Source organism: Curcuma longa, chromosome 14 (genome assembly GCF_044706935.1).
Source record: "Curcuma longa cultivar G26 ecotype Majalengka, Jawa Barat chromosome 14, ITB_CL_G26_1.1, whole genome shotgun sequence".
NCBI lineage: Eukaryota > Viridiplantae > Streptophyta > Magnoliopsida > Zingiberales > Zingiberaceae > Curcuma > Curcuma longa.
Window position 1 is genome coordinate 9,414,341 of NC_133874.1, and position 21,975 is coordinate 9,436,315.

Sequence of the window (21,975 nt, forward strand, 5' to 3'; positions counted from 1 at the left end):
ATTTCAGAGGTGAACAAATCAATTAGAAATGTTTTATCACCTGGCATCAACAAGATCAATTGATGATATCTACTGCCCCAGCGGCGCCGACACAAACCACACGATGCGGTGGCGACGGAGAGAAGGAGGAAAGCAGATGCGGCGGCGGCGGCAGTCGCAGAAGAGCAGAGGAGAAGGAAAAGGAAGATGCGGCGGCGGCAGCGGCAGTGCAAAAGAGGAGGAAGAACGTGGCCGGCGGGCGGCGGGCGCAGAGGAGGAAGAAGGAAAAGGTTTCGGTCTTTCGGAGATGGAAAAAGTTCGGCACTTCGGCGGACGGGCGAGCGAGGGAGGAAGCCAAGGGTTTAGGTTTTTTTTTTCATCCTAATCGGCAACGGCAAAAAAAAACAAAAAAAAAACTACTATTCTACTAAGCCGTACGTGGGCCGGGGGGGCCATGGCCCCCCCCGGCCCCTCAATACATCCGCCACTGTCTTCCGTAGGATGTCAAAAAGAAATTGGAGCAGCTATAGTAATTGAAGCTGATAAATTAGTTGACATGGAATTTGAGAAAAAAGATTGGCAAGACATATGTACTGAAGAGGGGGATATTGTTGAAGTGATAGCTCGCTTCCCTTGATTTCCTTCTTCTACAAGAATGTCTTCATTTAAATCAAAATCATCTACTATTTCTTTGGTTCCATAGTTGAAATCTCTGTTTGCATTTGCTCATTTCTTTCTAATACAATCGAAGTATCTGTATTTTTTATATCCTTGGATAAATCTGTTTGCTGTTGCATAATATCTGTTGAAGCTAATTCATCTGAATAGTCAATAAAGTTTTGGATAGGGCTTGGTGCTTTCTTTGAAGGAAAAGCCTCCAGTGTAGTGGCAGGGTCATCGCATCCGAAAGCATTGACAAGGGCTTGATTGAGCAACCTGCCAACATCGACGCCGAGATAAAAATAGGATCACTGACTATTTCATCGACAATTTCATCCTCGTCATATATTGGCTCGTCAGTTGACTTAGTCTCGTCTTTATCATGATGAATAAATTGGGACACCGAATTAATGCAAGGTGAGATAATGGAAATTAGGGCTTCATCGATAGATGAACTAGTCTACTGATTACTGTTGGACAAAGTGGGTTTCTGATTTTCGATCAATGCTTCATCTAAGTCTATCTCCTCTTTGTTAGCATCGCCATAAACTGGATCACCAAATATTTTGATCTTATCGCCATCTTCGTCGCCTCCTGTGATTGGACAATCGAGAGAGTAGGACTGATCGTACTCGATATTATCGAGATCCGCATCTTCATAATTATCTTCGCCACCGTAGGAGGAAGGGGGGATGTAGAGGCGATGCAGAGCTGACGTTCTCTTGAAGTTGTAGGTGGCGAGGTGGTTGATCCCAAATCCTTCAATCAATTGGTAAAATTCCATGTAATCATTAACCGATCTTGCATCCTACCTCAACACTTGATGTCGTTGAAACATAGTCTGAGTGTAGCCGAAAAGAAGAAAGTGATTCTTTATCTTCTTCTTCATCTTCTCCCAATCAGTGATCTTAACTTTACCTTGTCTGTCTTGTGAGCGTTACAATTGCTCCCACCATATTGATGCTTGGTTGGTAAGGTTGATGATGATCAGTTTGACTTTTACACGATCAAACACTTCCTCATAATAAAAAATTCTCTCCACTTCGTTAAGATAATTAATAAATTCCTTAGTCCTAGAAAATTTGAAAAGATCAATTGGAAATCCAATATCTTGGTACCGCTTCTTTTGAACATAGCTTTCGTAATTGTGATAAAAATTTTTAAAAGTGGAAGAATTAGGATAAGAGAACTTACGATTTTTTAGATCTTGCACCATTAGACGCTGGGATAACTTTGTAACTTTTGTTTGTAAATCAAGAATCTTATCTTGGGTGCTACGATCACAATGTGAGACTTCCTCAGTTGGAACCTGTCTGTCATGACCACCACGATCACGATCATGACGACGATCCATCGGATATAAGAGCTTTGATACTAGCTGCTACAATATAGAAAATAACTTTAAATAAAGAGGATTAAAATTCTTCGGAGCCTTTGAAAATTCTTTAAACGAAGTTTTTTGAGCTTAAAATTGGGTTGTTATGGGTTACACCTGGTAATAAATGTAAAACTCTGAATGAACTTCGATTTGATATATTGTGCATTTTGTGGTTCAATCCAAGATAAAAATTATGACATCTTAAAGTTTACTTAATATTAATAGTTACGGTAATTATAAAATCATAACTGCTATAATTAGTTACGATATCAGAACTACTATAATGTATCTTTGATTTAAGATTTAAATGAAAAATATAAGGAAGAGATAATAATGATAATAATATAGTATAGATTAGTTGGGTAATTATATATAAAGATGACGTATCTTATGATAAAAAATCAAAATTAAACAAAGGATTCCAAAAATAAAAATCTTCCATGATCTTTGCCTTGATGAAAATGATAATACATAGAGTATTTGGTAAATTGAATTATAAAGGAAGTATTATTTTAATAATTTTTTAAAAAAGAGACGCCTTTTATAAATTTTTAAAGAATTAGGATGTCATTTTAATATTTGCTCATAAAAGTTCGATGGCAAAAGAGTAATTTCGGTGATATTAATTTTTCAACGCGGCGTTATAATAAAGTAGGTAAGGATATGAACTATAATTTTTTAATTTATTTTTTATAAATAATAATAAAATTCGCATGACACCATTAAAATGATAGATTATTATTTTTTCCTTACCCAAGAAGTGCAGAACATTACAGTCGGTGGCAGATATATTATAGTGGTTAATTTTAATGAAATCGAGATAATATTCGCTTTGATTCTCGATTTACTTTCGGTATGAGTGAGGCATGAGCATCAGATGCCCTCCTCGGTAACTTCACCATTCGAAGTTGCTGTAATTTGATCTTGCGAACTATTTAAATCGAACGGGCGGTGACTTGAGTCGACTCATCTTTCATGTTCTCTCTCCGTCTCCCTCGTGTTCATCCTCTGCTACGCTATAGCCAAAGGCGGCCGATGGCACTTTCCTTCTCGCCGCCTCGGCCTCGCCTCCTCTCCTCCTCCTCCTCCTCCTCAATCCTCCGCACTTGCCTCGTCTCCGCCTCCCTCCTCATCGTCATCTCCCTCCTACTCTTCTCACCCGTTCCCCGCATCTTCCCCTCAGCCGTATCCTCTCCCCTGGCCGCGCCCGCTCCCACCTCCCTCCGCCACCTCCTCTTCGGCATCGCTTCCTCCTCCAAATCCTGGCCACGCAGGAAGTCCTACGTCCGCCTCTGGTGGCGCTCCGGCCTCATGCGCGGCGCGGTATTCCTCGATTCCCCCATCACCGGCGAGACGGACGATCCTGGCCTCCCCACTCTCCGCGTGTCTTCCAATACCTCTCGGTTTCCTTACACCTTCGAAGGAGGCCTCCGATCTGCCATCCGCATCGCCAGGATCGTCAAGGAGCTTGTCGAGGGTGCCGTGGGGAATGGCTCATCCGACGCGGACATCAGGTGGGTTGTGCTGGGAGATGACGACACGTTGTTCTTCCCGGAGAACCTGGTTGGAACCCTGGCGAAGTATGACTGGGAGCAGTGGTACTACGTCGGCGGACAGTCGGAGAGCGTTTGGCAAAATTCGAAGCATTCCTTCTCGATGGCGTACGGAGGAGGCGGGATCGCGATCAGCTATCCGTTAGCGAAGGTTCTAGCTAGCGTGTTAGATTCATGCCTCGTAAGGTATGCCCACCTATATGCCAGCGATGATAGGATCTTTGCCTGCTTGGCTGAGCTTGGAGTTGGGTTGACACATGAGCCAGGTTTCCATCAGGTACATCGTTCTGTTTATCTCCTTTTACTTATTCACGATGGTTTATGTTGCTGTTCTTTTAATTCTGTTCATTTTGTAGCTGTTCATGCTTCATTAATATCCTTTTTCATTGTTATTTATTGGTTGCATAACTATTTTTCTCTCAGGTAATAAGTGAATGCTGTAGCTTTTTTACACAAGGATATAGATATATTTACTAGGAAAAAGGGGGAAAAATGCATTTTATCATTCTAAAGGGAGCATGATGTACCAATTTATCTCAGCCGTTTTTCTACCTACATGTTCCTCCACACTATCATCGAGAACTGGCCAACTGGTTATCTCCTAGTTTGTTTTGTGTTACAAGGGGCTATGCAACGATTGTTCACCATCCTTTGATGTGTATTTGTTGTTTTACCATTTTTTATTGTGTTTTACTTGGTCACGACTCAGGATGGCTGGGGTGTGTGTGCCCTTTTAAAATTTTTATTCTCACATAAAATATAATTTATATCTAAAAAGTATTTAATGATTATTTCTTAGTTTTTGGCTCCCTTAACTAATATTTGATGAATTTATATAAATTTGATCCCTACCCCTGACCCCTACAGAAAACAAAAAATGCATAGATCTTGCTACTGCCACTGTTTAGTCACTTATCACCGTTCATTTATCTTATGTAAATTTACCTTATTCAAATTTGAAGGTTCTTGTGAAGTAGATAGATGGGCGGATGCAGAGCAAAAGGGAGAAAATGTAGAAATGAACTAAATTTTGTAAAATCAAAGCTAACGTTGTGTCAATACAATAAGCATATTATATAGGTTTCACCTAGACAAATCTTATATAGATTCATCTAGACAAAAAGCGAACTCTGATGAAGCTAGAGGGTATAAAGGAGGAAGAAAAGATTAAGGGAATGTTGGTGTCAGTTGGGCTGAACTCTGATAACAAACTAATAGATGCTAGTGTCAGTAGAGAAATAGGAAGAGAATATATTACTTTAGGGAAGGAAGGAATTTCATGAAACCAAAATTCAAGTGAGGGGAGGAAAGCGGTGAAGTATGAAGAGAGTAAAGATGAGGAAGTAGAAAATAATATTGAGGGAGTGGTGCCACATGTGCTTAAGCTCTGTTAACTAAAACTGCTACATCGTAGAGAAGCAGAGGAAGAGGAAGAGAGACTGGAGCTTAGGGATGGAAGAAATTTCTAAAAACCATTATTGGCCTTTACCAGTTAAGCTAACTGACATTTGGAAAAATATAGTCCTCAAAACATTTCTCTCTCTCTCTCTTTTAAAAAAGGTAAATAATGAAATCAACAACCCAACTATTTATCCCAACCTTGTGTGACAACAATAAGATTTTTACCAACTAAGCTGACACTTCAAACTTCTAATTAACGTAGTCCTAAATACGTATTCTGGCTTAAAGGTTCATGGTCTATGCTAAAAGATCTAATGCTGACAGAAAATTTCTTTTTCTTTGATTTGAGAAATAAACATGGTTTCTTGTTTAAGATAGTTTAGGAAAGAGGACATTGAATATATATTATTTTGTTTTGAACCAGAAGAAATAGTAAAGGAGAAGATCAAAACTGCAGACATGTTTTGATATGCTGACAATTTGAGCAGGAAGGCCTCTGCTCTTTGCCTTTAATATTAGATAACATCCAACATATATATGAATCTTGAAGGATTTTCATTTCAACTGAAACTACTAGGATCATATCATTTGTATGGACTGGTGTTCTCAAGTTCTAGCAGTTTCACTTATTCATAGAATTCCATATGTTAAATATCTCGATTGTTTTAAACATCAGGTTGATGTACGTGGAGATATTTTCGGTATTCTGTCTGCACATCCACTGACTCCTCTGATATCACTTCATCATATTGATCAAATTGAACCAATATTTCCTGGCATGACTCAGATGTCAGCGTTTGATCATCTATTTAGATCTGCACACTTCGATCCAGGCAGGATTTTGCAGCAAACTATTTGTTATGATAATTCAAAATTGCTTACAGTTTCAGTCTCATGGGGCTATGTAGTCCAGATTTTTGAAGGCAATCAACTTATTATAGATCTGCTTTCTGTGCCGGAAACATTTACTCATTGGAAGAGAGGTCGCAGTTCTTTAATACTATCATATATGTTTAATACCAGGAAGTTCAACAAAGATCCATGCAAAAAGCCAGATGTTTTCTTTTTTGAGAGTATTATTCAGCACCAGGGGAGAGTACAGAGCAACTACACCATGCATGATTTAGAAATTTGTCAAGAAAGAAAAGGCCCCACAAAAAATCTTAAACAGATAACTATATTCTCACAATTTCTTCAGCCTAGGCAGGTACTATCTGGTTCACTAATTGATCTACTCTTTGATATGTTTTTTTAAAAGTTATGTTGTGGTGGGTTTTCCTAATGCTTTGATTTTTCAAGCTACAGCCATTGCGACGTGAATGCTGTGAGGTTCTGCAAACATCATCTGCAACGGTTATGGAAATATATATCAGAAAATGCAAAGATGATGAGTTAATTGCAATGCATCAGGGGATAGGATGAATGCCCACCAATGAGAATAACTGGTCTGACAAGGTTGTGGTTAACCAGGTAACTGAATTATTTCCAATTGGAAGTTGTAGCCTGTACATTCAAAATTGTACTGATTTCTCTTTTTGAATTGCTAAAAACTATGTGCCTTAAACAATGATGATTCTATATATTCTTTTGGTGTGAGACTTCTTGATACTTTTAAAGTGCTAGCCCTCATCATTTGCTGGACGATTGCATTTTAAGCCATAATTTTGGTTATTTGGTTATGGTGAAAATAAATTGCACCAAAGCACATGAGTTTTCTTATGGGAACAGTTCCATACCTTTCTAGAATTCCCTTCATCAACATTCTATAGCTATTAAAATTTATACAACCGTCGGCAAACAAGTTGATGTGACAGTCATGCAATAGTATATCAACCCATTAAAATATATTTTTGGATGTCTACAGGTACTACATGTGGACTTCTCAATTTTTTTAAGATAGTAGAGGTCATCCATGGTTTGCATTGGAAACTCAAAAGCTCATACATAATTTATGTAAACTTCTAAAAATACACTTTATTCAGTTAACATAATACTACGTGTCGGTGTCCTAGGTCAGCTTTATTAACGGCAAATGCATGAAAATTTAACATATTCTAAAGTTAAATTCAAATTTATAAACATTATATTAAATATGAAAGAAAATGAAAGGATATACTAGATTTAAGAAAAAGTTAAAGGTTGTATTAGATTTATGTATTAACCCTTTAATTAATTAGTTGATTTAATTTAGTATTGCATTTATTGTTGGAAGGCTAAGACTATGAATTATATGTATTGATAGATTAATGTCTTTCATTTTACACTGTTTTTGACTGAATTTTATTAATTTAAGATCATATGTATCCCATTATGTTCTCCTATTCTCTCCATATGTTGGTTTAGTCGCTATAGTTTCTGTTTAAAATCAATAAGATGAGTTTTATATGTTAGAATTGGGGTGACTAGAAAAAATTTAGTGTCAGGTAGTTGAGAGTGTGGATATACTAAAGAAATGTTACTTCTATAATTAGGATACTTATGTTTAGTCCTAACAAAGAGTTATGGGTATGTATCCCATTATGTTCTCCTCTTCTCTCCATATGTTGGTTTAGTCGCTATAGTTTCTGTTTAAAATCAATAAGATGAGTTTTATATGTTAGAATTGGGGTGACTAGAAAAACTTTAGTGTCAGGTAGTTGAGAGTGTGGATATACTAAAGAAATGTTACTTCTATAATTAGGATACTTATGTTTAGTCCTAACAAAGAGTTATGGGCTAATTTAAGAGAATTATACAATGCACTACTATATAGTTTGAACTTGAGCTTTTTGAGTTGATGGATTGATGCAATAAAGTCAATATATCAATTCTCTTGTTCAATTGAGTTACTTCTTTCAGTAGCAAAGCACTCAAAATTGTCATCATTAGAGAATTCTTTCTAAACATCTTAACAAGCATAGGTGATCAACTATGTCAATTTATTTTGAAAAGACAACATACCTATACAATTTTTGTTTACCTAATTACTAGTTAAGGACGTATAAGCTCAAGTTAATTGTAATCTATGATAGTGATGAACACCCTACATTAGCCCCAAAATTCTATAAGAGACTAAAGTGGAGTGTTACTTTCTTTCTTGCTTAGGTTTCATCTCCTTGTCAGGATTTAGAGTTTTAACTCATAATTGAGAATCCCCTATTTGACAACATGTCTTTTCCCCCTACCTTGACAGTAGCTCTTTCAAAAAAGTATCTTATGTTTCTGGTCATTAACAATGAGGCCGAGTGCAAGTCCCGTATTATGGGTCTAACAATAGTGGTTGAGGTATCAGCAGAGATGATGGGAGTGTTCATTGACTTGTAAGGCAATAGCAAGTCTGATTTTGGGAGGGTATGAAGGCAAAGAAAGGAACATGATAGCTTACTTGCAGAAGGTAATAGAACTTTATGGAATTTAACATAGAACATGTATCCTGGAGTAATAATTGACGCCGGACAGAATAACGATTATTTTGGAGGCGGAAGATTAGAAGAGAATTGTGGAGAAAACAAGTACGAGAAATTGGGAAAAACGAAGAGAAAGCCGTAATGACGCCGTCTCTAGGGTTTTGCCAAAAAAGAAAATTTTTATTCAATCATCCAAACTGGCCGAAAATAGTTAAACATGCATATAAATAGACCGTAAATCAAATCCTAACTTGAAAAGTCAAAAATATCCAAAAATTTTAAAAATAAAAAATTATTATAAATAGTAAAAAATAAGTTCAGAACCGCCGACGAAGTACTAAACGATGTCGGATGGATCCGAAAGTGGGTCGGTACAGGTTTTACTCAGTACCAAATAAATGTCTCTGAAAGAGGTTCGATTAGCAACCGATTGTGCCTCGTTTTGATATCCGAGTCAAAAGTTATGATCCGTTGCAGTTTGACTCCTCATGCGTCACCCCTGCATCAATAATGCAAGAGCCAATGTACTGTCCAAGTGACCACTTTTATTCCACTAGAAGGGGCCCAGGAGGTCATCATCAAATCTGTGGAGAAGCACACTATTGAAGCAGTTCTTGGGGTGGAATCTTAAAACTGATGGATTAAAGAAGTCACACCTGCATCCTTAAGAGGAGCTACCTATTGTTAAAGGTCAGACTCATTGAAGTTGCTCAAGGTCAGAGCCGTGAGATACACTTTGATCAATGGGATCCTACACAAACATTGCTATTCTATGCTTTATGTGAAATGTTTACCCCCTTTGAGGCCCAACTAGTTATAAGAGAATACTTGAAGGGATTTGTGGAATCATAGCGGAGGGCGAAGTCTCTCCTTTGGGGGTAGTAAGGGCTGGGTACTTCCAGCGTACGCTTCGAAACAATGTGACTAAGTTAGTGGAGAAATGTGAGGTGTGTTAGAAGTTTGCAAGGGCTAGTCGACTATCAACATTAGAGCTAACACCCATTGACTATATTTTCAAACCCATCGGCGATGTTTGATGCTTTGATCAATGGAGAATGGATAGGTCTCTTTGCTTCGAAAAGAGGGAAAAAGAAATTCCAAGTCATGGCCGTCAATTACTGGTGGAATCTAAGCCAGTCTAGTTTTTATTGGAGCAACAACTAAAAATATTCCTTTGAAGGAATATTATTGTGAGGTTCAACTATTTTCAGAATTAGTGACTGACAATGGAACTCATTTCATCAACAAGTTCAAGACAGATTGTGCAAGTCATGGCATCAACTTGAAATTCACCTCAATAGCCCACCCACAGATAAATGGATAAACCAAAGTCACAAACAAAATGATACTCAAAGGGCTCAAAAATGGGACTAACTTTTGCATGTCATGAGTTGACAAGCTGCTGGGACTCTCGTGGTCATACATGAGTATGCCTCAAGTAGGAATGAGGGAGTCACCTTCAATTTAACATTCGAATCTGAGCTAGTAATTCCAGTCGTAGTAAAAGTGCCGTCAGTTCAAACAAACTACTTCATTCAAGAAGCTGCAACAAAAGCACTCCGAATGAGCCTTTAGACTTGCCAGAGCCAATTCAAAATTAGTGAGAATCGCTCACTTCAAACAAGCAAACACCAGATCTTACAATAAAACTGTGAGGAGACTTTATTCTGCTGATATTGGAGGTTAGCCATCCCCAAGAGCACAGGAAGATGATGCCAAATGAGGAAGGATTGTGCCGAGTGACGATGAAGCTAACCAAGCAAAGAGACTTTAGACTTGCTATAAATAAAATGAGTGCATCTTTTCTTTTACAAAATGAAGGCACTTGCCATAACTAGAAAAGACACCTCTTTTAATAAAAATGAAAAACACATCCACCTCATTAAAAAACTAATAGAGATGCTTTAAGGATGGTGTTATCGATTTGTGTAGCACCGATGTATGCAATCTTCACCTCATCACCTGTCATGTGTGAATGACACGTTCATGTAAATTTTATCCTATATGCGACATTGCCTTAATGTTGTTCCTATTTCATTCATGTAACATGCCCCCCATAAAATAATAGAACGTTCTGCTATGGTTGGTTCTAACAATGGATTGAAATTTCGAGTCGTATCGTGCGATACTGGCGAAAAATTTCTTTCCCCCGACGGACCGACACCGACACAACACCGACACCGGGATTCCGACCGGGAGACGCCTTTGGAGGCGTCGCCCAAGCTCGGCGACGCCTCCGGAGGTGTCGCTCGAGCTCGGCGACACCTCCGGAGGCATCGCGCAGCTTGGGTGCCGCCTTCGGAGGCGCCGCCCAAGCCCGGCGAAGCCATCGGAGGCGCTACGCGAGCCTGACGACGCCTCCGCGCATGGGCTGTGTGCCTCCGATCACGCGCGTGGTCGCGATTTTTGTTTTTTATTTTTTTAAACTTAGGGTTTAATTAGATTTTAATAATCAATTTCTAACTATAGTTGGAGATAATTTAAATAGGCTTTATTAAAACCTATAAAATTATCTTATTATTTTTTAAAAATATTTATTTTTTATTTTTAAATATTTAGATTAAATTTTTTATTTTAATTAATATATTTTATATTTTAAAAATACTGAAATTATACCGGCATGGTATGATACGGTACCGAAACTGTATCGTTCCGGTTCGGGATCGAAACTTCGGCACGGCTCGATATTTTAAACTTTGGTTTTAACAGCAGTTAATTTTCTATTAAAGTTATGAACTTTACAGCCCATAAACACAAACAACATTTGAACCTATATAAATTCCTTACAGTGTGCAATCTCTAGCCCAAACAAAGTTTAATATATTAGATTTTGTAACCAAAGTTGCAATCTGTGTTATCGTCATACTAGAACCCATTATTATAGACCTTCCAAATTATGAATAATTTGTTTTCTTATTGTGTTCCAAAATTCAACTGAACATGAGAGTGAAATTAGCATTTCATTTATAATTTCTCTCCAATCCGAGCCATTTCATTATCACTTTCATTTTTCCGTTCCATTCTTGTGTACCAAATACAATTTTATGGTAATTTCCTTTTCCTTTTTTAATCTTGACCATGAATTGTCCTTATATAATATTGGATGTGAAAGTATTCTCTTTAGTAATACTGTTATATAAATTCAAATCTTCAACGTTTGATCAAAAGCCCTCCGTTATTTAATTCATTTACTGCCAGACCAAACAATTGTTGGCATCTTTTTTAAAAACTTATTGGTAGGGCAAATCCACTTGGGCTAACTTCATACAATCAACCATCCGCATGGAATACCATGTGTTATCCCAAGCTTGTTTATTGTTAAATAGATTTTTCCAGTTCAACAAGTGATCTTAACCTAGAACTTGTAAGTCTGCTACGTATCATTTTGTTTAGCCTATACTATCAGTTACCCTATTCATTATTTGTCCAAAATCTGATAAGATATAAATTGATTCAAACCAGATTTACCTCTAGGATTCAACCAAACAAAAAACTGGCATACAGAAATTGTTGGCCCCTTGATTGGTAGTGTACATTATGCTGCTGCATTCATTCTTGTTGATGTGGTGAAGCTTTATTTTATGCCTGTCTTGTGAATTCAGGGGAGCCAAGTTTTTTTAGTTCTTTCCTGTCTTAACCGCAGAAGATTTGTTAGTAGATTGCTTTACTGACCTAGTGAAACTATCCTCCCAGTTTTGCACTAACTGTAGCAAGGCATTGTGCAAAGTTGGTTCGCTGACCCTCATGGTACTTGTCATTGATTTTGCTGCTTCATATTGTAATATGTACAGACATGATTGGGCTGTGCCTTGCTGGGCAAATTGATTTATAAAGGGAGCCAAAGTTTGACAGATGGAATGAAGAAATGCAGGATCAAGTTGTAATTTGTTCCAATGAACTAATAGTCAGCTTGTGATAGTCGTCTTGATCGTTGTTTTCCTTGTGCGATAGAAGATTGTCCACCAGGAAGAAATTTTCTCCTGTAACATCAAACTTGATTCTTCTTTCAGGCGGACCATTTTATTGTGAAAATAATTTTACATACTTGTTATTACTTCATTTTATTGTGAAAATAAGGCTGCGTACAATGGATCCTTTCCCCGGACCCCGCATTTGTAGCTTGATTCTTTGTTCATGAGAATCTGAACATACTTGTCACTTCATTTTACTGTGAGCAGAATTTGTGGGTTGTTCAGATCAGGCTTCTGTATCTTTGGAACAGACGGGTCTAGCTAGAAGAATTTGACTGAAGATGAGTCTCGGGTGGACAACCAAGGTGAAATTTGATAATTTACTCTGTTGAAGGTCATGATGTCCTTGATGGTTATTTGGTAGAATACTATTGTTTTATACAGTTATGCTTATTGCTGATTGAGTTGGATATCTGAGTTATCCTATCTTTTTTGTTTATTTTAATTTTCAGAAATGAGGGGTTAATGTTTGTTGATCAGAGGTGGGCCAATTTTATCACGCTGTCTTAGTTGCTTGGATAGTGAGAGGTCTTTATTTCACTCTTACTTTCAATTCTATCCTCAATGATTGGCTTGACTCTTGCATTCAATGGATATATCCATTGAATGCCTCATGGGTATTATGTCCATTGCATTGCACTTCACTTCGGGAATATGCTTATGAAATATTTAAACTTTTTAAAACTCTGATCCTGAGGAAGTCACCATGTGCCTCCTTACTAATGAATTTTATGTCTTTTAAAGTAGCTAGAAAACTCGATCTTGTTGTCTTCAAACTGCATTTCAAAAGATCAAGGTGGAACTAATTGTATCTTAGAGATATGACCATTGTATTTTTTTTCCCTATTAGCATATATATGTTGAACACAATTTCATGGTTTGGCTAGAGGGATAGAGGAACTAATCGCTTAAATGCCTATTCAAGACCCTCTGACAAATATTAAGGTGGAAAACAAAGCATAGTAAATAAATAAATAAAACTTAAATGTATAAATGATAACCTTTTGTTGGTCACTTATAAAAGATCGATCCATGCCTTCTCCAACTCAATTCCTAAATGACTATGAGAGATTATGAAGAAATCACATCCATGAATGTAGCTCTTTCTTCCCAACAAATACCCATACAATTGGACACCTAATTGTTTGTCTCTTCCAAATGGCTGATAGCAGTTGCCCACCAGCAATAATCTTCGAAAAGCAACAATCTAAACCTACTATACGTCTACCTCCATTCAAGAGCCAAGTCTCAAGCATTTGAACTTGATGTACAATCTTCTCAGCTGAGGAGGAGAAGGATTGCATCTTTCAATCAAAATGTTGAATATAGTATTGATTTTACTTCCCTTAATGCATAGATATAAGATCTACCTAGCTTGTAACAATTTACTAAAGGCCTGCTCAGCACCTCCATTTTTTATTTTAATTTCATTCTATACAAATTTTGAAATAACAATCTGAAATTTCTCTTGCAAATTACCCTCCATCTTCGCCACTGTCCAAGCTACATTCCTTCGAAATCTAGCCAACTAATTGTGGTTTGTTTGTTCTTTAGAACTTAGGATATCTATGCACATCCTTGAAGCTCTTTGCAATAAATTTTGTCTTAGATTGCATTTAGTTGGCATAGGTCTTCCATGGGCAATCCCCTTCATATTGTGCTTCCATTTTATTCATCCAACCTTGCCCATTTGATGTTGTAATTCTTACGAATAAGTGTTGGACAACATCTCTAATCTTTGCAAGGGTATCAAACTTCATCCCAACCTTAAACTTTGCATCAATGAAATGTTTTGGAGGATTAAAGGTTTTATTTTGGGGTTTTTGCTTTTTCATTTCTTACTCAAGGTTATCCTTGTTACTAAAATTAATTGTCATGGTGTTTTTGCTGAAATTTTTTTTTTCTTTTGAAAAAGAAATTCAGTGACTATGTGTCACTGCATTTTATTGAGGTTCTAAAGCATCAAGTTGTTGAGACTACAACTACATATATAATTAATCTCAACATACGTGGCACATAATCAATTATTCAACTAAATAGTAATTGATATGCTTCTCAACAAAATCTTGGTCAGATGAGGTGATGATTTGCTCAAGTCATTCACCTAGGGATTCATAGTAGTCTTCTTGATTGTATAGGGGCCTTGAGATCTATCAGTGTTGGATTGGAAAATCATTGTGCATGCTTGTGAGAAAGTCATATAAGTTCTTTATTCGACTAACAAAGAGGCTACACGATCTATCTAATTATGTGAGGATGTTTTTCCTTATCAACCATCTAAGAATATAGAAATGCAGCAAAGCATTAAAAAAAATTACTCAACATCTTATTTTTCCTCATCTCTACACATGATGCAATTGAATGATAGGAGCTGCATTATTTGCTTTTTCAATCTCACTCTTGTATTGATTTTTTTTTTTATAATTAGCCCGTTGGGTATTTTAACTTTAATTGGAGAGTGTGAAGGGCATATTTCCACTAAATATTTACATCTCATACACAAATTTAACTCTAATGATACTTGAGTTACTCTATTTCCAATGCGTGCTCACATGTCCAGGATCACCAAGCTTCCATCTAACCATTTTTACCAAATCTATCAGCTCATTTGCATATACTTCCCTAGTGAATTGTGGTCCCAATGTTAGAGAAAGAAGATCCAACTGCTTTAATTTTACTCCTCGAGTTGTGTAGAGAGTGAACAGGATGGAAAGCTCCATTTTAGAACTCTATCACTCACCCATCTACTATGTCAGATGTAGACATTGTCCTAACCATGTGAACCTATTAATATTCCATTATGACAAGAATGTTGTACCAGCCAAATGCTCTTTCAAATAGTGGACCAAGAGCTATTCGAAGTTGTCATCTTCCATTATGTAGGTGCAAAATAAGCTATTTCAATAATGCATCTTCGAGGTGATTGGGTGCATGTCATTGTAATCTTTATACTTGCTACATGATCTAGATGTTGCTCCCTCAATAGTCTCTACCAATGCATCTGTTACCACTTTGACTAGCTTGCTTTGCCCTAATCGGAAAAGGTTGATCAATCTCACTAGCTTGCTATGCCCTAATTGGAAAAAGGTTGATCAATTTTGGCCTAAGTTTCTTTTATTCTCTCTAGCCTTCATTAGTGCTTTTTCATCTTCGTTCGAAGAGAACAAAACTATTGGTAGTGTTAAGATCTTCATCAAATTAACTTTGTATCTTCATATGGACGATGCCCATTGTAATGTCATGCTCCTTCACTATAAGAATGGATCAATTACCTCTGGCTGATCAATCTCTAGTATAGTGTTACTAGGATCAATCTCCTCCTCTACTATAACTATAGGTTCATCATTTGCTATATGAAAGCTTAGACCAATTGACTTGGATTGTTCAATTTCATGAATAGGGTTACCATGACCAATCTCCTCTGCTGCAACTAAGGAATATCTCATTGCTTTAATTCCTCTTATTTAGTTCTTGAAGAATCCAAAATTTCTACACCATCTTGAAGAATTATTGAATTGTACTTCTAGATAGGAAATTGAATATGAAGATTGGATTATAATAGGGCATACATACAAATACATGTCAACAAAATCTTACATGGACTTAGCTAAAATGAAAGACTAAATTAAATTACAACCAAATAATAAACTTAATTAAAAATAGAATCAAAGGTTTCAACAAACCTGCTTAGCTTCTTGAATGTTTAATTTACTTGTTTGCACATTGCAAATTTAAGGACAATTTTTATAGAGTCCTCTTGTATAGGTAATTTTATATAGAGAATTAGAGCTCTAGCACACTTCCTAATCTCAAGGCTCTACTAACACAGGTTCTAAAACATTTATGAAAATCATAATATATAAATATATCGAACTATAGTATATGATAAATATATTTTATATTTATATGTTATAATTCTAAATTTTAAAAATTATGTATAATCATAATATATAAATTTAAAACTATATTATATGATTATTTAGAATTTTATTATATGTTTTTTAAGATTTAAAATTGTAGTATATAAGTATATAAAACTGTAACACATGGATAAACATATGACTATATAAAATTATAGTACATTATGTATTATGATTCCAACGCTTTCTATGGAGTGATATACTGTTATTTTAACTTTTAATCTTAAAAGCTTCAAGATTTATAGTCTGGTTCATGAATTCACCTATGGAAGTGCGTCCCAAATTTATTCCTGGTTTAACCATGCAGTGTGATAACTATCCTGTTGCTTCGGGACCATTCATTATGATGCCTCCGACATTGCCTTTATTTCTGTGAAGCATACTGAAAAATGAATTATCTTCCTAGGCTTTTGGTGGTGCAGTTTGACTGGGGTTGTATGTGATGAATGCTTCTTATCTATATATTTGTTTATTGGCATTTTTTAAATTGTATTCCAAACACTCATCTCTGATAACTTTGTGTGGTAGGCAAATTTCCACAAAAGCTCGTGCCAACTGTTGAGTTTATGCAACAACTGTTACAGGAAGTGGCCTCAGCTTTGCTGCTTGCACGCTGTTGAAATGATAGTTTAGTGCTTATCTAGAAACAACTGAGCGACTTTGTGAAACTTTTAATTATACAGAAATAAAGCAGCACCATATTTCATGCATAGCTGAGTAGAAACCCAGTTCCTGAAGACTCCTGAGTTTTTCTTCTTTAATATGTATTATTTTATTTGTGTTAGTGCTTGATACGATTAGAGATTTATTCAGAAACAAATCCAACTTTCAGCACATGCATGGTGATTTCTTATCCCTCACAAAGTAAAGGTATTCTTCTGGAGCATTATATAATTCCATTTCTGTTTAATTTAATTTAATTTAATTTGTTGGTCTATTTGAAGGAAAGAAAGATGGTGTGGAATGTGAATGGAATCTAGGAAATTGTCTGGTTACATGTGATTCGTATTGTTTAATTTGGCTGGAGCTAAAGCCAGACAAATCAAGATACATACAAGCTAACGACCAGACTATTAAAATACTCAGAGAGCTGTCAAATGAAAGCGGGCTCTGTGTGATCAGACTCTACACTTGCACGGTAACTCTTTTATTATCCACACAAAATTGGGCAAACAGCCAAAAGCATTTTGAGTTGTAGTGATTTAGAACACGTTTTAAAAGTGTGAGGAAAACGAAGTGATGTGTCTGAAACCACGATGCTTGACTTTGTAAATTGGCAGCAGACAGAAAGTTAATGGGCGATGGAGTCATAACCAACAGCATGGACACAGGCAACAACTGGGCACAGGAAAGCAGCCCTCGCCAATGGCCCTTCTTTTGTCGGCCATATTATTAATGATAATAATTCCAGTGAAGATATAGATGAATGTAATATTAACAGCCGGTCTGGAGTAAGTAACTTTAGCTTGTGGTATGTATGGGATCCGTTCACTTGTCAGTGGTAGAGATTCAGAAGATAGGTATTTTTGTGTTGTCACTTTCTTTTTTGATTTTTCATCCAAATAATTCCAGTTCGTGATCGATAAGTCAATGTTAGTTTTTGATGTTGGGAGCATCGTGTGTTGAATGATTAAAGAAGAAAATTTCATTTGAACAGGTAAAATACCACCAATCCAGCTGAGGATATCCCTTGCAAACATTCAATCTTTTTTGTTCAACCAGTCCACAAAGGCCAAGAAGAAAAATCTCTGCGTATATTATTCCACCTTGATGGGTGAAGGAGCTGAGGTGTTGATAGCAATCATGTCCAGTGTATTTTAATGCAACGTGTCAAAATTCTACAAGAAGGATCACGAATTCCATTGACAAGTCGAATAGATAAGATACTCTTGGCAATAATAGAAAGAAGAGAAAGAATAACTTTAAATTTTAATTTTTTTTAGATTTAATTGAATAATATTAAATAAATAATATTAACTCAAAAATTCTTTAAATTTAATTGAATAATATTAATTCAAAACAAAGACAATTTCTAACATCAATTAAATAAAGATTTAAATAATCTTAAAAAAGAATGATTATTCAAAGTCTCTATTTTAGACTTTAAATAGTATGTTTTATATTTGATAATAAATATAGATCTTTGAATAAATTTTGATTGGATATATTAAAGATCTTGTTATTCTACTTGAGTAAAAAGTTCTTATGGATCTGCATCAGTACTCAATCTCTTTCATTTCGCTAAAAACAACCAATTTTGCAATGAGTTTCCTTTGAATGGTTAAGGGATTACCGAAAAGAATGTCATTTGGGTTAATACCTTCTTCTTCTTCTTGCTAGATGATGCTCCATGCTATCTCCAATTGCCTATCCAACACCCTCAAATTTAATGAGTGTCAACTTATTCATTCCTGCACAAGCAACAATAACTATAGTTAGATTGCCCCTTTCTGAATCCTCCTCGACTACATTAGGAGCCCACCTCATTGGTAACTAGGTCGTCTTTAACTATAGGAACCGTGCTTCACTCCTTGTTTCCAAGGTGTTCCACATCCCCAATGATGAGGTTTCATCAACAACCAAGTCTCATCGAGATGAAAAGTGCTCGTAGACTCGCAAACCAACGTTCTTAGATCCATTTCACTGGAGGAAAAATTTTCTACAGTGCATTACAATTGAGATTTGAATCTTATGTTTTACATATAATAGTCTTTAATTTGATTATCTTAAATATTGGAGTGCCTAATAGCTGTACCGTAACCCCGAGGGCCGAAACTCCTATTGTTACTCCATTAGCAAGGAGCTCTACCACATGAAATTTATGTTAACTTAGTATTTATTATTTTACATATTAATCAAGGTTAGTTAGTTTTTAATTTCGTTATTCATCCCTCTCTCTAGTGTGAGTACGATGTTACAAATTTAATGAATTATTTAAATTTATTTATTTATTTAATTTTATATTTTTATCAAATCAAACATTTACAAAGCATAGAAAACACAATTTTTATCAAATCAAACAAACATGTGCAAAAGCATAGAAAACAAAAGAAATATTTCATCTTGTACTTGAATATTTTTGCATCCGTATTAATTTAAAACACATTAAGGTGTGGCTGGATCAATGGAGTTTCATTTCATTAAAATAGGAAAATAGAGCTGATTTTGATTTGGTCGGGAAACTGATCGAGCCAATTAATGTTCTTCCAAATTCAGCGTAACAGAGTTTGCACTTGAAATAATATCCAAATTATATTATTTAATACTTTTTAAAAGCGACGTAATGTTCATACATACAAACCACACCGGCCCACACTTGCCGTATTCCCACGTCGATCGATCGATTATCATCGTTGAGCAACCGAAACCTGGCAGACAATTTCTTCCTTCTCGATCCCAATCTCCCTCTCTCGTCTTTGATCTGTCGTGCGTCGTCGGTCGGCGATCAGCAGGCCAGTTTTTTGCCGCGCGGGCCTTTCTGCCGGATGAAGAGGCGGTACTGGTCGTAGGTCATGGGCTGGTAGAGAGCGGGACGGGCGGGGGAGACCAGCTCCGGGATGGGCCCGATCGGGATGTCGCTCCGCGGGTTGTAGAAGAAGGCCATGGACAGGCGCTCGCAGGCGGCGTTCACCGTCACGCGGTGCTCCACGCTCTTGTACGTCGCGTTGCTCAGCACCTGCACGGGTCAACGCGGCGGTGGAGCAGAAAATTAAGATTTGATTGATGGATGGAAGCGACGACGACGTCAGCGGGTATATACCTGAATCTGGTCGCCCACGTTGACGATGACGGCGTCGGGGATTGGCTGCACGGTGATCCAGGAGTTGTCCTTGCGGACCTGCAGCCCGGCGACGTGGTCGTCGACGAGGAGGATGGTGATTCCGCCGGGGTCGGAGTGGGCCGAGAGGCCGAGCGTTAGATCCGGCTGCGGGCACTTGGGGTAGAAGTTCACTCTCATGCACACCCCTTCCTCGTCGAACGCCTCCGGCAACCGCTCCGCCCCCAGTCCCAGCCCCATCGACAATGCCCTCAGTATTCTCCGGCACAGCTTCGTCAATTCCTCGCCGTACTCGTCCGTCGTCTCTCTGGATTCATAATTTTTGAATCGTAAATATATATATACAATTAATTCTATTGAATAAATTGGTAGATTGATCGATCGATCGATAGATTGATATGCATGCCTTAGAGTGGGAGGCAGAGCAGGCCACTTGTCGTGGTTTATCAAGCAAAGCGGGAGGAAGTGGAGGAAGTAGTAGTCGCCCCAGTCCAAAATGGCGCCCTTGTCGACCCCGAGGCGGCTGCCGTAGCCCTCGTAAGTGACGGGCGAGTTGGCGTAGCGCTGCTTCTCCTCCATGGGGAGGTGGAAGAAACCGCGCCACACCTCGCGCGCACGGCGGAGCAGCCCGGGGCTCACCCCGTGGTTCACCGCCTGGAAGAACCCCGCCCCGCGGCACGCCTCCGCGATCGCCTTCACGGTGGCGCCGTCGCAGGAGGCAGCGTCCGCGCCGTCCTCCAGCAGCCCGAGGTCCACCACGGGGATGCTGGCCTCGGCGCCGGGGGGCCCGACGGAGGGGCGCTCCGCCTGCGGCTTCACGTAGCGCGCGGGGATCGTCTCCGCGCCGCTCTCCGACAAGGACTGCACGCGCACGATCGGCTCCGGCCAGTTCCCCAGGCAATCCATCTCCGAACCCACCTCGAGCTGGGCCGTGCATGCGATCGTATGGCTATTTAAAGAGATCATGGCGCCGCGACTGTGCCTCCCCTCTCGCTAGCTCGCCGTGGTCCAGTTATCCAGATCAAAATTCAACACGAGGCAGCAATATCAGAAAAAAAAAAGAGTGGAAGACAAACAGGCAATCCAGATCACTGGGCTCGAACCACAATCAGCTTCGGTGGGGGTGACAGCGACGCCGCAAAGCATAAAACGTGATAAAAATGGGAAAATGCAGAATCGAGGCAGCGGCCAGTACTGGACAAACGGCGCCCGAAGAAGACAGATTTGATGGCGAAGATGGTACGATCCTCAAAACTTATCCGGCTCGATCGTGTCGTGTGTGGACACGACTGTGGCGTCGCACACGGACGACTCTGCTGCCGGCGCTAGCTGCCGGTGTGAGCTTGAGCTGTGCTTTGTCGTCTGGGTCTGGTGGAGTGGCATGACGGCGTTAAGGGCGTGACGGTGATGGGTGGATAGGGACGGATCTGTCTGGGCGGGGACTACTGGCCTTTTTCTTGATATATCTGCGCATTTATTGAGCGGATGGAGCTGTTCCTGGTCCACAAGGAGCCTGCTTTTGTTTACTGCTTGCCACAAAAATCAAATCTTGATGGTTATACTTTATTTTAATCTACTATTTTTTTTTAAAAGTTATATATTTAGATAAAATTACAATCTTCGTCGCAATCTTCTTCTTCATCGCTGCTGCTGCGATCTAAGTTGTCTCTGGTGTTGAAGCCCTTTGTTCCTTGTCGTCGTTTTCACTGCACTCGAGGATTCTACTGAGCAATTATTCTTCTGCTCTTCTACTCCTTCGTATATCTTCGAGGGTCTCTTCATCGCCAAATTGGGTCAAATTGAGTCCACTCCTACGATTAATCCTACTGATCATCATGAAAAAATTAATTAAAAAAATATAATTAACTACAATGGAAAAAATATTATCACTTTTAATAATCTATTTCATAGTAACTAACTCAATATTTAGTAACTGAGTCAGCTCCTAT

The 21,975-nt window shown here is 38.1% G+C and overlaps 2 protein-coding genes and 1 long non-coding RNA gene across 4 annotated transcripts; 2 read left to right on the forward strand and 1 right to left on the reverse strand.

Annotated features, from left to right (window-relative positions):
- Positions 1-3,052: 3,052 nt before the first annotated feature.
- On the forward strand, positions 3,053-12,368 carry LOC141845462 (uncharacterized). Of its 2 annotated transcripts, none has more exons than XM_074733511.1 (4): positions 3,053-3,847; positions 5,648-6,178; positions 6,277-6,441; positions 12,149-12,368. In XM_074733511.1, exons 1-3 carry the CDS (start codon positions 3,053-3,055, stop codon positions 6,391-6,393), a joined length of 1,443 nt encoding a protein of 480 aa, XP_074589612.1. In that variant the 3' UTR covers positions 6,394-6,441; positions 12,149-12,368. The 2 variants fall into 2 exon arrangements, with proteins under 2 accessions (XP_074589612.1, XP_074589613.1); XM_074733512.1 differs by lacking the exon at positions 12,149-12,368 and adding an exon at positions 12,051-12,123.
- Positions 12,369-16,703: 4,335 nt separating this feature from the next.
- Positions 16,704-17,739, forward strand: LOC141844686 (uncharacterized). The gene is made up of 3 exons (XR_012603171.1): positions 16,704-17,118; positions 17,193-17,386; positions 17,529-17,739. It is a non-coding gene; the product is annotated as an uncharacterized LOC141844686 (long non-coding RNA).
- Positions 17,740-19,481: 1,742 nt separating this feature from the next.
- LOC141845229 (jasmonate-induced oxygenase 2-like) lies at positions 19,482-21,117 on the reverse strand. The gene is made up of 3 exons (XM_074733290.1): positions 20,433-21,117; positions 20,009-20,333; positions 19,482-19,924 (listed from the first exon to the last, which is right to left on the reverse strand). Exons 1-3 carry the CDS (start codon positions 20,990-20,992, stop codon positions 19,694-19,696), a joined length of 1,116 nt encoding a protein of 371 aa, XP_074589391.1. The 5' UTR covers positions 20,993-21,117; the 3' UTR covers positions 19,482-19,693.
- Between the last annotated feature and the right edge of the window lie 858 nt (positions 21,118-21,975).

Bases quoted from the DNA above. Each gene is read 5' to 3' on its own strand.
- LOC141845462 (XM_074733511.1), top strand. From the start codon at position 3,053: ATGGCACTTTCCTTCTCGCCGCCTCGGCCTCGCCTCCTCTCCTCCTCC. The intron at 3,848-5,647 runs GTACATCGTTCT...TTTAAACATCAG, and splicing joins ATGAGCCAGGTTTCCATCAG to GTTGATGTACGTGGAGATAT. The intron at 6,179-6,276 runs GTACTATCTGGT...TTCAAGCTACAG, and splicing joins AATTTCTTCAGCCTAGGCAG to CCATTGCGACGTGAATGCTG.
- LOC141845229 (XM_074733290.1), bottom strand. From the start codon at position 20,992: ATGATCTCTTTAAATAGCCATACGATCGCATGCACGGCCCAGCTCGAG. The intron at 20,334-20,432 runs GCATGCATATCA...TTATGAATCCAG, and splicing joins GCTCTGCCTCCCACTCTAAG to AGAGACGACGGACGAGTACG. The intron at 19,925-20,008 runs GTATATACCCGC...TGACCCGTGCAG, and splicing joins ACGTGGGCGACCAGATTCAG to GTGCTGAGCAACGCGACGTA.